Source organism: Equus asinus, chromosome 6 (genome assembly GCF_041296235.1).
Source record: "Equus asinus isolate D_3611 breed Donkey chromosome 6, EquAss-T2T_v2, whole genome shotgun sequence".
NCBI lineage: Eukaryota > Metazoa > Chordata > Mammalia > Perissodactyla > Equidae > Equus > Equus asinus.
In genome coordinates this window covers 74,547,058-74,561,007 of record NC_091795.1, presented here as the reverse complement: position 1 = coordinate 74,561,007, position 13,950 = coordinate 74,547,058, and the positions used below count along the sequence as shown (strand labels likewise).

The window sequence follows — 13,950 nt, the reverse complement described above, 5'->3', positions numbered from 1 at the left end:
GCCGGGGAAGGAATTACATTATTGCTTGCAAAAAAGAACATGAGGTTAGAAGTATGGATTTCTGAAAGACCGATTCTTTTCACCAAGCAATCCTACTTGCAGAGGACCTTCATGATTCCCCACAGGCAGGCCATGAGCGGGAACCCCCGTACTGTTTACATGATAGAAGGCTCGTATGTATTTGACAGCATCCACGCTGACTTCCTGAAATGTGTCTGTTTTCTAACGAGCTGCCTTACTTCAATTACTATTTTTTCTTGAAAACCTTTACAAAATTATTCTGACTTGAAATCATTATATTTATATTCATTTCCTCTTCTTTAATGTTTGCCTTTGTATGTCCAACTTGCCTGACCATTGGAATCACCAGTAGTGGGTGAAAAATGGAGTTAGGTTTTTCCTCTAGAGATATTAACCATTTAGGTCTGGGGTGTTCCTAGAAATCATTTATTTTAGCAAATGCCCTGGATGGATCTTATGATCCAGCAAATTTGGGACTCACTGGAATGTGACTTGGAGCCTTGTCCTTTCCTCTCCCCCACCAACACTGTGATGTGTATATTAAGTGTGTCTCTGAGTATGAGGGAGTGAAATACAACAAAATAGCATGCCAAGTGTACATGTATATCCAACTTTTAAGATACCGTTATAAATGTGAAGTGAAAGAAATCATTATGTTGTTACGAAACATCTCACCTCTTCTATGCAACATTCCAATTTCTGGTTTTGCAAAGACTCTGTGTAATTCAGAGTCTCTGAATCTTCCTTTAATAGTTCACCGATTACCAAAGCTATGTCATCCATGGCTGCCTGGAGAATAACCCAACTTTGGAGAGATCTATTGCTTTATTTAATGGAATCTCTAAGTGGGTCCAGTTGATGGTTCTTAGCAAACCAACTCCCCAGCAAAGAGCAGAAGTCATCACAAAGTTCATCAATATTGCCAAGGTATGTAATTCTGGTAATTAAACTGGGGTTCTTAAAGGATTCTAGGTGTCCATTCACTTCATTGAGAAAAGTCATTGAGGAAATTTGGGGTTCACAATATAAAAGACAATTAAACTACTATAAATCTCTAATAAACAAAATCACACTTCTCTCATGCAAGAAGATTGCTTTTAATTGGCAATACTTAGAACATTTAATTAGCTATTTTTCTGTGAAATGATTGATATATTTTTCTAGTGTAATTCATTTGTACTTAATTCTAAATTGAAATTATTTTCCCTGATCCTTATTAAAATTTTGCATGCATTCACCTGTAATTCAGAAAGGTCAGAATAATTGAAAAATTGTTACAAAGCATTGAGTTAACAATTTTTTTTATTGCAGAAGCTCCTTCAGCTCAAGAATTTTAACACCTTGATGGCGGTGGTGGGAGGCCTTAGTCATAGTTCCATTTCACGCCTCAAAGAGACCCATTCTCATCTTTCTTCTGAAGTTACAAAGGTACAATGGATTGGATCCCAATCCCAAGTGAAAAACTCATTTGTAAATTGTTTGGGGTAAGGACCCTCCTAATAGATGTCACTCAGAGGGGGGAAGTTTTCTTAGACAATGGTAGGTTACACATGGGGGATAAAATAGGAAGGGCATGGTCACATCACCTGGAAAAACAAGTTGAAAGTGGTGACAACCGTCCCAATAAGAATGCCTTGCATACTATTAACCTATTGCACTTGTAAATATTCAACAAACATGTATCTGATACTTACTACGTGATGGGCACTGTGATACACACGGGGGGTGGGTACAAGGGAATAAGACAGAAATTATTCCTCCCCTCCCCTCCTCAAATGAAGTCATTGAACACCTGCTCTATTCATAGCACTGTGTTCGACACAGTGGAAGATACAAACGAAGGGGGAGAGGTGGGCCTTGTGTAGAAACTCCTCAAATTTATAGCTGAGTTGTCAGGAACAAAAATATATTTTTTAAACAAACAATGATCATATCTCAAACCGAGCTTTTCTGCCATATTTATTTCCAGACCAAAATAATATTTTTCCTTATTGAGCACAAAAGAACATTTCATCCTTATGAAAAGATCTCCTTGTAAGAGTGTACTTCGCTGTATCACTGAGGACACTCAGCTGTAAGTTTAAAAAAAATCTTGAGATTGCTTAAACGTAAGGAAATGGATCGTCTCACATACCTGGAAGTCTAGAGGCAGGGCCGACTCCAGGCCTGGTCTGATCAGAGCTCTGGCTCAGTTGCTCTGCGTCCCTCTGAGTATCAGTTTTTCTTTTTTGTTTGTTTTTTTCCATCTGACTGGCTTCCCTCCTGGTTGGGTTGTCTGCGGCAACAGGAAATTTATGCTCTCTTGTTCATGACGGGAGAACTCTCTTCAGCTCTGCCCCCATGGAATTAAAGATCTTTTTAGACAGATTGGACCATCTCAAGTCTCATGCCCACCCCCACCCCTGGACCAGTAACAGTTGCCAGAGGAATACAATGTACTGATTGGCTTAATTCTATGTTCCTGAACCAATCATAAACCAGAGGGATGGAATGATGATGATGGTAAATCAGAACCCATCCTTGGACCAGGGCAAGGAAACAGCTCCCTCTGAGTCACATGAGCTGCTTTGGGAAAGAGTAGACTGATCAAAATTGGGGTCTGTTAGGAAGGTCTGGTTGCTATTAGGCAACCAACAATAACTTGTCCATACAAACAGGAGGATATAAGCCAGAGAAGCACTGTTGTCTGACCTCAAACACTGCACTCATTCCAAGTGTAATGGGGCTCATTATGTAAGTGTTTCATTTTCCTTTAGCTTTGTACTGAATTTCAAGTAAAGAGCAAAACACATTTTAAATGTTTTGAAGAATGAGAATTCAGTGTAGGCTCCTAGGGGCTTGGAATTACAAGTATGTCTTCAAAAATTATCTGCACTCCTCTTTCTTACAGAAAAGGAAACTGAGGCTCCCTAAAGTGAAGTGACTTGCTTAAGATCACCCTTCTAGTTAGTGGCAAAGTCCAGAACCACAGCTATCTCACACCTCAGTGTGACTTTTCCTACCCCATAAAAGTAGTATCTCAAATGCAACTTTATTGGAACAACTAGGAAATCTGAATATACTACATACTTTAAATAATACAATACATGCTTGTATTTGTGGACAATAATATTTGCATGAATTGCAAAATACTTTTATATATATATATATATATAAATCATATATATATATGATGCTACTTAACATCCCAACATCCCTGGTACGTAGGCAGAGGTGCAAGCTCTTTCTGTTTTGCAGCAGACTGGAACAGACTGTCCAACTCATAGCCAGGCCTAGTACATTTTTCTAATTTTCTTTTTCTCGGTTTATATTTCCTTGCATCAACGTTGGTGCAATTGATACCTCTCTCAGTAGCTGAGGAATTTTCTAGCCACACACTGCAGGGTCTGAGGGTAGGCAGAAGGGCAGGCTGTTTGAAAATTCTACTTTTCCATCTGTTCCCAGAACTGGAACGAAATGACAGAGCTGGTCTCTTCCAACGGCAATTACTGCAATTACCGCAAAGCCTTTGCCGACTGCGACGGCTTCAAAATCCCCATCCTTGGCGTCCACTTGAAAGACTTGATAGCAGTCCATGTCATTTTCCCAGACTGGACAGAGGAGAACAAAGTGAATATTGTGAAAATGCACCAGCTCTCCGTTACCCTGAGTGAACTGGTCTCCCTACAGAATGCCTCTCACCACTTAGAACCCAACATGGATTTGATCAACCTGCTCACGGTGAGTCCAGGGGACTGGAGTTTGTGCTAGTAACTGTTCTCCACCTCACTTCCCAGCGGATGCAGGGAAGATCTGTGCCAGCAGTGCACCGGGTAGGGGGTGGAGATTGAGTTCAGGGTCAGTAGATAGGAAGAAATCTCAAAGGATGAGGGGAGGGGAACCCCACACCCACAACCAGCATGACTTGAGACTAGAATCGCCAGGCAAAAAATATTCCCTTGGATTTGAGGGGCCTGCTCTCTGCCTCTATAGCTCCCACTTCTGGAGTTCTTAGAGAGGCCCTCCAGACCCGTCCTCAGCCCCTCATGTTCTGTCATCACACTCATCTAATTAAATCAGCTCCCTCTGGACGTCCTCCACTCATCTGCTTCTCCTTATCCTCGCTGTGCTGCTATAGCTGAAGCCTGGAGTAATGCAAGGACCTCCCCTCTGATCTTCCTGCCCCCCACCAACCTCCTCAAACTTCCAGGATTCAGTTCCCGGCCTGGCATCTGAGGCCCCTCAGGACTCCTTTTCTGTCAGTCTAGACTTATTTGTCATCACTCGATCCCGCATCACGCCTGCCTTTGAGGAATATTGGACCTACACTTTCCACCACTATCTGCTGCCTTCTGCTTCCCGGCCTTTGCACTTTCTTGGAAAATCCCTTCCCTGCCCACCCCTCTGACTAGCTCAAATTCAAAAGGCTCTATCTTTCTGGAGCATTGTCTGTTCCCCTTCAAAGCAGCAATGCATCTGTCATGTGTCGCCCTTGCACTTGACCTTTTCTTAAATATAGGAAGTATCGCTTTGCTTTAGATTTTTTTCTGTTTACTTGCCTTATACATCACGTTCCCAGCCCCTCTCATGGTACCTGGCATATTTAGGAGCTCAACAAGATGAGTTGAATGCTGTATTTAGGAATGATGTACATCAGACAGAAGACATTCGCCTACCATTCCTATTTTTTGGCATTCGTGGCACACACCTCTGCTGGTCTCCAGGTCCTAGCACTTTTAGACACAACAGGTGTGTAGAAGAGAACATTTCCCACTGGCTGCTTCTTTGTTGGGGGAAGAGGCATAACCAAACTCTCTCACCCTTGCTTAGACAAGCGGAGGAGCAACTTCCCTGTTTGAGTTTATAGCACTGTAGCATCTGAAACTTGGCTGCAATACTGAATTGACTATTTTCCTTTGACGGCCATGGAAAATGAAAACAGTAACCCCTCTGAAGCTCTGAGAGCCTAGATGCCCTAGAACTGCTGCATTGGAGTAAGAGTGTGGCTCCTAGACCTTCTCACAAGTTATTGCTAGAGCATGTAAATTGTTTACCAAACAACAAAACCCCTAAGTGTACGCAGTAATGCCAGCCGCATCCTTAGTATAAAGCAGAAGTGGCCAACACACAGAAACACCAATCTCTTGGGTTTGAGTTTGTGTGGCAAATAGTAAACACACATTCTCTATTGGGGGAAAAAACCTCAATAATCCCGGCACCTGCATTTATTAATCATTTGCTATGTAAATCTGTTGCCATGAATAAGTGACCAGAGTTGCAGCCCCAATGAGACTGTAAACCCACAGACACAGGTGATAACTGTAGACTAGTCTCAAGGTGCAGCCAGGTTTCAAGCGTCTGTATCCAGGCTGTCCCCACGACGTGGAGGATCACTTCACAGAGCAGATACCTACACTGGGGCAATGTCTCATCCAGATAAAAGATAATGATGGAGCAGGGAAATTGAGTTGTAAATGAAGCATGCAACATTATGACAGATATTTAGAAAAATATTGAAGGATTTTGAACGAAATTTTGGGGGTGCAAATGGAAAATCTGAACTCTACAAATAAAAGCTAAGAAACGATTCCATTTTGTTGGAAAGGAAAGAAGAAACAAAGAGGATGCCAGCTTAATCTCTCTCTCTCTCACTCTCAGAGGTGTTGAAGGAAAATTTAGAAGCCACCAAACACCATACTTAGTACTGGCAGTGCTATATAGTATAGTGTGGTGGCAAGAATCTTAGATCCGAGATCCGGCTTTTAGTCCTGCCTCTGCAGTTACCCAGGTTTGTCTCGTTGCTAACCAGCCTTGACTCTGGATTTTTTGTAAAGGGTTGTGTGCTCATTTGTGAGGTCTCTTTCAGCTCTCACCTTCTATGATTCTAGATGTAAGGAATGGTGGAGCTTTGAGAATAAAGAACCAAGAGTCAACCTGATTCCGTAGTTCCGGCCCAGCGGCTCATCAGGCCAGCACGGTCCCGCATATGAGTCACTGATCATCAAGCCAATTTCTATTTAAAGCCAAGATCCTTCCTCTCTCCCCACAACTGAGGAGAAAGTTCAAGGCAGAGAAATATTCATTCATTTTTCCTGGCCCCTGGGGGATTAATCTCCTCAGAATGAGGAGTGAGGAGATTCCCATGGGGCGTTTGCTGGAGTCCGGTGAGCATTTCATGAAGTGCACACATGTTGGGATTAGAACCATACGATTGACTGCGGCTGCCCAAATGCATCTGAGGGGCCGATTCTTTTGTAGACTGTAGGTCAATTTTCTGCCATTCTAATCGTGGCCCCAGGTGACGTAGTTTATACATGATTAACACCCTGGAAGATGAAAAATGAGAGCTCTTAAGTGAATCAACAACCACTAAATGCCTCCTCTGTGCAGCAGGCTGCCCGGCAATGCTCGAACTTTCTGTAATAACTGAGTGCAGTTTTCACATACCTTTCTTTGGTAGATTCTCGCAAATGCCCCGTTTGGGAGATGATGCTGGGGCGAAGCAGCGAGTATAACATCACCCCTTCCTCTTCCTATTTTACAAGTGAAGAACCTGAGATCCATAAAGGACCAAAGGCTTGCAGAGGGCAAACTTCTGAATCCCAGCCTGGGGCTTTTTCTCTCTCGGACAGTTTGCCTCGGATTGATGTTTCCTCTGTAAAGTGGGCATATTGCTGACATTTATTTTATTTTGCAGCTGTAAAACTTAATCTCTCTCTCTCTCCCTCTTCATGGATGTGTAGAAAAGGAGTTAATTACAGGACAAAGTCTCTGAGGGCGAGGACCGTGTATACCATTTTTGTCGTTGTAACCTTAGTCCCCTGCGCAGCACTGGGCGTGTGAAGGAAGGAGGGGCACACCACCAGACTCCTGGGATTTGGGTTGTTCCCCTTTTCACGGAAGATCTGGAGAAGACGTTTACCACTGTGATCCCGGTTCACATAACCAGGAGCTTTCAAAGCTGAGGCTTCTTATTTTGTGGTATATGAAATAGTCTGATTCTTTTGATAGTATTTTTAGATCTATCAGTTACGTTTACCATTCTGAGTCTATGCAAATAAGTGGAAAGCCCCTGTATTTTTACAGTCTCATAAAAAAAAAAAGAAGAAGAACAATTGCAAAAATGGTGAATGTAGATAATTTGATGACCAAGTGTATTTTATTTCACAATTCTCCAGTGACGGCAATGCAGGTTCTAATGTGCAGGATAAATCTACAACCCATCTTTGCTGATAGGATCAGGCGTGAATGCAACAACCTGAAATAGTGACTCAGAACAGTTTTCAGAAACAACCAAACTCAAAATATATTAGACACAAGCAAACCTTCTTGAAATCTCATTGACAAGCTGCCTGTTATAAAAAAAGTGTGTAGGAAGTAGGACGGGTCACTCTGTGCAGGGCTGTAAAGCCCAGAAGAGATCTGAGAAAGCAAGTAGGATCATGGCTGGGAAAGCAGAGAGATGCCAGGAGTGACCCAGAGGCTGGCTTTACATTCGTGGATGAGCACAGTGGCGTTTGGCTGCTGCATTGACTGGAAGGCAATCCCTGCAGACCCCATCCATGTGACCCTCTGAACAAACCTCATCAGACACATACGAGCTCATTTAATCTTCACAACAGTCCTGGGAGGGAGCTTTTTTATGATTCCCATTTTACAGATCAGAAGACTGAGACTGAAGAAGATTAGTGACTTTCCCATGTTCTCACTAATCAATGGAGAGCAAACATTTGGAAAAGACCAAAATGTTCCCATTTTAGGGTCAGATATCTATCCATTTGACATATAAAAACACCCAAAGATGTTCTGTTTCTTTTGAAAGAGCATCCTCCCCACTTCGTGTGTAGCTTATCTGGATTTCTGGTCAGATGTTCCAGCAGTGCTGCCATCCCACCTTCAGCAGATGCCAGCATCAATCATCAGTGCACACTCAGGCCTTGGAGGCCAAGTTAAGAGGAAAGGAAGATGCTCATCAAAGTCTGGATTAACTCCTGATAACAAGGAATTCAGAAGGAAGAAATCACTTGGTTTTCTATTTGTGTAGCATTCACAATGCAAGGCGGCAAGCTGGACTGGGATTACAGAGGTGGAAAAAACACATGCACTGCTTGCTTTCATGGGGCTGAGAGACCAGCAGAGTCTTTTGGGGAATTTACAAAATGGTGGGCAACTGCCAATGGCAGGTGTGTTTTGTTTGGCCCATGTAGAATCATAAAAATTTTTATTAGTTTCCACTGTTTAAAAATTGGGATGCTTCATATAAAACTCCAGATTTTTGACTTCTCTTGAGAAATTAGAAGATATGGCAACTGTTGTCAGCCTGACGACAATTTGCCTCAGTGGAGTAGTGGTTGTTGCCCATTCATCAGAGACCACACCTCTCCCTCTTGCTTCCCTAACACAGAGACCCAGCGTCAGATCCCATTTATTATCACAAATTTTTCTTATCGTCAAGCTAAGAGGAAAGATCCCTAAGTTAATTACATCTGCAAAGACACTTTTTCCAAATAAGACATTTTTATACCGATGTCTCTATCAAAATCTCTCTTTCATGCATCCCGCTTCACTCTTGTGCGATGGGCTGACTCCTCAAGGCATTTGTTTGTGACCTGGGAATGGTTCCTTTCCTGCAAAAAGGCAGAGCCCCTGGGAGGCTGGAGTGACTGCTGTTCAGGGGAGGGTGGATATAGTTTCCATTCTTTGTGAACTTTGGATTTTCATGACCTGAATTGATGCTGGGGAAATTTTATAGTAAAATCACGTCAATTTTATTATGCTTAGAGAAGAACTCTAGGTGACAAAGTCTAGGGAAAACCATATATGCCCTGAGCTATGAAATCCTTAATTTAAATGTTACATTTAGTCACTAGAACAGTGACTAAAATGGTCTGTGGCACATATTATGTGATCAATGAATATTTGTTGAATGAATGAATGATTCAAAAATGACATTTTTTAATGTCTGCTTTTTTAAATAAGGTAGAACAAGAAGATAAATCCTTGAAGGACATCCTTTGCATCTGAGTTTTCTCTTGTTTCTTTCTTTTCCCCTCACTCTGCACCCATACACATTAAGTTGTATCTTTAGACAAAACATGTTGGAGGAAATTTTTCATGCCTAAATGGTTGAAGAAAAGAGAGAGCACGTGGTTATCTTCTGCTGATGAAGTGGGTGATAAATTGGGTGTTTAACATTGAAGGACATGGGTGAGAAGGATCCAGTCTTATTTTAAGTCTCATGACTTCTCTTTTGGCGAAGGGGACTGTGCGTTTTAAGGTTTTACAGATTTCCTCAGTGCTCTCCAGTCTTGGTCTCGTTGTCGTCCTTACCCTGATCTTCCTCTCCCTCTTCATTTGTCCAAGTCCTCTCAGGTCCCAGTTCATAAATTCCTCTGTGATGCCATCCTGATCATTTCTGTCTTCAGTGGCACCTACCCGTAATAATATTATTAGTAACAGCTATAATAATAACAACAACATCGACAACACTAAATGATGTTTCTTGAGATTTCACTGTGTACCAGATCCCGTGTGGCACTTCACATGCATTACTCCATTTGATCCTGATAAAAATCCAATTCAGTAGGGACTTTTATGGCCACGCCCATTTTACAGATGCGGAACCTGAGTGGCAGAGAGGAAATAACCGGTTCAAGGTGACAGAGCTAACCAGTAGCAGGCTCCGCATTTAAACTTGGGTTTATCTGACTCGAAAACCTCTCCCTCGTGCTTTATAGGCTGCCTCCCTGAACAATTCCTACAGCACTTAGAGTGCGGCAACTTACTTCACACTTAGCATGTGTTGCCTTTTGTTGATATGAACACATCATTTTGTGTGCAATTCCTATTTATTCAAATAAACCGTCAGGCCCTTGAGGGCAGGAAATGATTTTATACCATTTTCTATCACATGGACTTAGCACAATGCCCTAAAATAATAGAAATCTATTAATTACTCCTTTGTTTCTAGAATTCTTTGATCAAGCCTCTAAGACAGCATTTATTGCATTTACCAGTCTTATTTTACATCTCTGCCCCTGCTTCAAGCCTGTAAATATCAAGGATCCCTCATCTCCAGCTCAGCGCTTCATAGCTGCTCAATAAATATTATTGAGGCATTGAGTCAATGGTTCTTGTTGATGCTGATGACCACACAAGGTTTAACCTTTTCTTTTTAAAATTTCATTTTCCACACCTGCATGCCATCTTTTTACTGTTCTACATTCGCTCAAATTATTAGACACTGGGCTTAAACATTCAATTTGAAAAATATTTCAGCAATGTAAATAAATAAATAAATGTGATCCAACATAATTATTTATCCATTCTAATTTCTTGTAGCTTTCTCTGGACCTCTATCACACAGAAGACGATATTTACAAACTGTCACTGGTGCTGGAGCCTAGAAATTCTAAATCGGTAGGTATTGTTTCCTCTCTAAGGATCAGTGCCAAACACAACAGTTTGTCGTTTACAGTAATTGCCCATTACAATGGTGCTTTGTGATCTAGAGATTGAAGGTGAGTTCTCACCTGCATATAGGACCAAAAACAACAAACCACAGCTTATCTTAACGTTAAAGATGTTTTAGACGCTTCCAGGCTTTTAAAAAAATCCCCTTCAATATAAAACTAGATTTAATGAATTTTAAATACTCTCATCATAATTCACAAATTCCTCTTCTAATGATTGACTCAGCTCAGAATTTCAATATCACATTAACTAGTGTCTCACTTAATTGATGGCTGACTCTTAGTAAAGAAACATTCTATAATGAGATTGAGAACATTGTTTTACTGAATGTACACTGCTCATTAGTTTTAGCAAGTGGACTGTATCTTAGATATGTTTTGCACTAATTAAAAAATACCTGGGTGAATTTGAAATTTACAGTGAGGATGAGGTTTGCATGTTGAAGGAAAAAGTGTCCATGTTCACTTCTTTTTTTTTAATTTAATTTAATTTAATTTTTTTTGAGGAAGATTAGCTCTGAGCTAACATCAGCCGCCAAACCTCCTCTTTTTATGGAGGAAGACTGGCCCTGAGCTAACATCAGTGCCCATCTTCCTCTGCTTTATATGTGGGATGCCTACCACAGCATGGCTTGCCAAGCCGTGCCATGTCTGCACCCGGGATCCAGGCTGGCGAACCCTGGGCTGCAGAGAAGCGGAACATGTGCGCTTAACCGCTGTACCACCAGGCCGGCCCCTGTGCTCACTTCTTGTACTCATATCCTGAGATCAGTTTTCTTATAAAGGTCTCATGCATTACCTTCTTACCAGTTGGACTCTGTGGAATGTTGCCAGTGACTATAGACCCTAAGTCTGTCCATCTGTTAATACCTGCTGTGATTCTGAACCCTCAGACTGAAAGAGGCAGAATGACTGCAAGAGCTGTTCTCTGGTGCCAGGAGGGCATGCACTTGAGTCTGAGTCAGTGGACCTGGTAGCATCCATTTTTAAAATGGTGAGTGTGGTGGTTCCATCAGCACATGCACCTCCCTGCCAGTCCCCAGAGGCCCATCTCCTGGGGACATTGCAGAAGATACAGCACAGACAAAGTGAGGAGTGGGGACCAGACACTTCAAAGTTAGCATGGCTAAGACAGAGCTAGAGAAAGGTAAAGTTACCGAAAAAACAGGAATGCCTAAGCTCCACCCTCATTTTGCAGCTTTGGTGTGAGGAACCTGGCCGTGGTGCAGTAAGCTGTGCTGTATATGCGCACGCAGCGTTTCCACCTGCAGACTCCTTTAACCATAACCAGGCACCTGAATTGATACCAGTTGGTTTTTAGATGCCTGGCAGGGCATCATATATGTGTCATCTCTTTCATATGTTAAGGAACTGAGTCTGGTGAGCAAAAGTGTCTCACACGGGCCACACAGCCAGTAGTGGGAGAGGTGGGATTCGGCCTCAGGCCTGTCTGTGTTCAGCGTCTGTGCTTTTCCTGCCTGGCCGCGCTGCCCATCATTTTCCCAGCACCCTTGTATCAGGAACAGGGGAGGAACAGCCCATTTATCATGCTTGCCTGCTTTGTGCTCTTTAGATTTACCTTAGTTTATTTTCAAGATAAATTGCTGCCAATTTTAGCAGACATTTCCATCAAACATGGAAAGTCTTTTTATCATTTGTAAATGCAGAAGCTTTAGAAGCCCCTTCAAAGTGCTAAAATCCTATGAGTCTGTTAAAACGCATTTCGCAATCTCTTTCTGTCTTTTCTCTAAGGGAAATGTTATCCTAGTTTGTGCTTAGTATTTTTTTTTTTTTGAGGAAGATTAGCCCTGAGCTAACTGCTGCCAATCCTCCTCTTTTTGCTGAGGAAGACTGGCCCTGAGCTAACATCCATGCCCATCTTCCTCTACTTTATATGTGGGATGCCTACCACAGCATGGTGTGCCAAGCAGTGCTATGTCCGCACCCGGGATCCGAACCAGTGAACCCCGGGCCTTCAAAGCGGAGCGTGCGCACTTAACCGCTGCGCCACTGACCGGCCCCTGTGCTTAGTAATCGACATGTGCTGATACTAGGGAACAATATCTAGTCAGGATGACGTTACCGAGAACCTGTCACCTCACTGTGCTTACAGTGGGTGTCGACTTCTCTAACCTGAATAGTTAGTCCTGGAGCTTCTCCGCCTTTTTCTGTTCGTGGTACCCTCAGTGCCTCACTCGCTCTTCTTTGCGTTTTACTTCACGTGTCAGATTTTTCACACTCCTACTTCCAAATGAAAACCTGAGCATGAATTTCTAACCAAAAAGGCTTAATTAAATTGTGTTTTTTCACCTCTAGGTCAGAAGAAATACCTAACGGTTCCACTTATAGAACAGTTAGATTCAAGCAACTTAGCAAATTTTTTATGTTCTAATGACTTAGCGCCCATTTGAAAAAAATAACACACATACATTGAAAAAAAGTTTTTATTTCATTCCTAAGTAACCACAATTACTTACTAAAGGATGTGTGTACCTGTTGGGCACTGTACGGTTTCTTAAATTCTGGAATTAAATTTTGTTCTGCTGCTCTTATTTCTTGTTCCACATTGAGTTTTTTGCTTTGTAAAGATATGGTATCGTTGAAAGAAATGTAGCACGATCTAATGGGTGAATTGCGAACTACTTCAAGCTGATAGTTCGTGTGGTGTCCGACAGATAGTGAGTAGCGCTCTGTTTCCCTTGGACATTCGAAGCACCTTTTGGTGCGCTCTGAGTTCGCTGCAATCCTTCAGGCAGGGCACCTAGCTGTATGGTTTGGGAACTGTGGGTTTATCCTTTATCAGATCAACAAGATGAAAAGCTTGATAGAAAGAGCCATGATGTGTGCAGGTGTGTGTGCAAGTGATTGTGTGAGTGTGTCAGTGTGTGGGTGACCAAGCCAGACACAAGGTAATTTTTGCTCCTGTTGGTAACCCACGGGAGACCAGAAACACCTACCTCACAACGTGGTTAGGGGCTTAAATCAGTACAGTTACTCCTCAGTTCCTCTTGCAAAAATGTTTATTCCCAATTCAGTATCAAGTGAAAAAACCCTGCTAATACAGGTTTGAATGCATGCGCCAGCAAGAATATTTACGTTGTCTGAGGGTCCCAGGGGGAGGATGCAAAGTGCACAGCATTCTTGGCTGGTCTCCTGATAGGGCTGTGTTTCATGCTTGTGTTGTGTAAAGATGTTATGCATTATCGCCGCCATCTCCTTCTCATTATTAAGTGAAAATGTCTTGCAAGAACCTGGAAAAACCTGTGGAGAAAGCATGTTCACCTAAGAGGGCTAGAAAGACCTAATGATTAGCCAAACAGTCAGAAGTGATTAAGCATATCAAGAGAGATGCTGGCATCAGGACATAAACTTGGCCGTGCACTGGGACCCATCTACTGCACACGTCTACTAAATTATCACGAACACCAAGTATTAAAGAATTGCATAAGTAATGTTTTATATATGTTGTATTATACAA

The 13,950-nt window shown here is 42.2% G+C and overlaps 1 protein-coding gene across 13 annotated transcripts in view; it reads left to right on the top strand.

The window, feature by feature from the left end:
* Positions 1 to 13,950, top strand: part of RASGRP3 (RAS guanyl releasing protein 3) — a 96,899-nt gene that overhangs the window by 66,591 nt on the left and 16,358 nt on the right. For all 13 annotated transcript variants that reach the window (XM_014854927.3, XM_070512268.1, XM_070512262.1 and 10 more), the window contains 4 exons: positions 775 to 948; positions 1,333 to 1,449; positions 3,466 to 3,741; positions 10,342 to 10,419. In XM_014854927.3, coding sequence (XP_014710413.1) covers positions 775 to 948; positions 1,333 to 1,449; positions 3,466 to 3,741; positions 10,342 to 10,419 — 645 coding nt within the window. The remainder of the gene's footprint in view (positions 1 to 774; positions 949 to 1,332; positions 1,450 to 3,465; positions 3,742 to 10,341; positions 10,420 to 13,950) is intronic.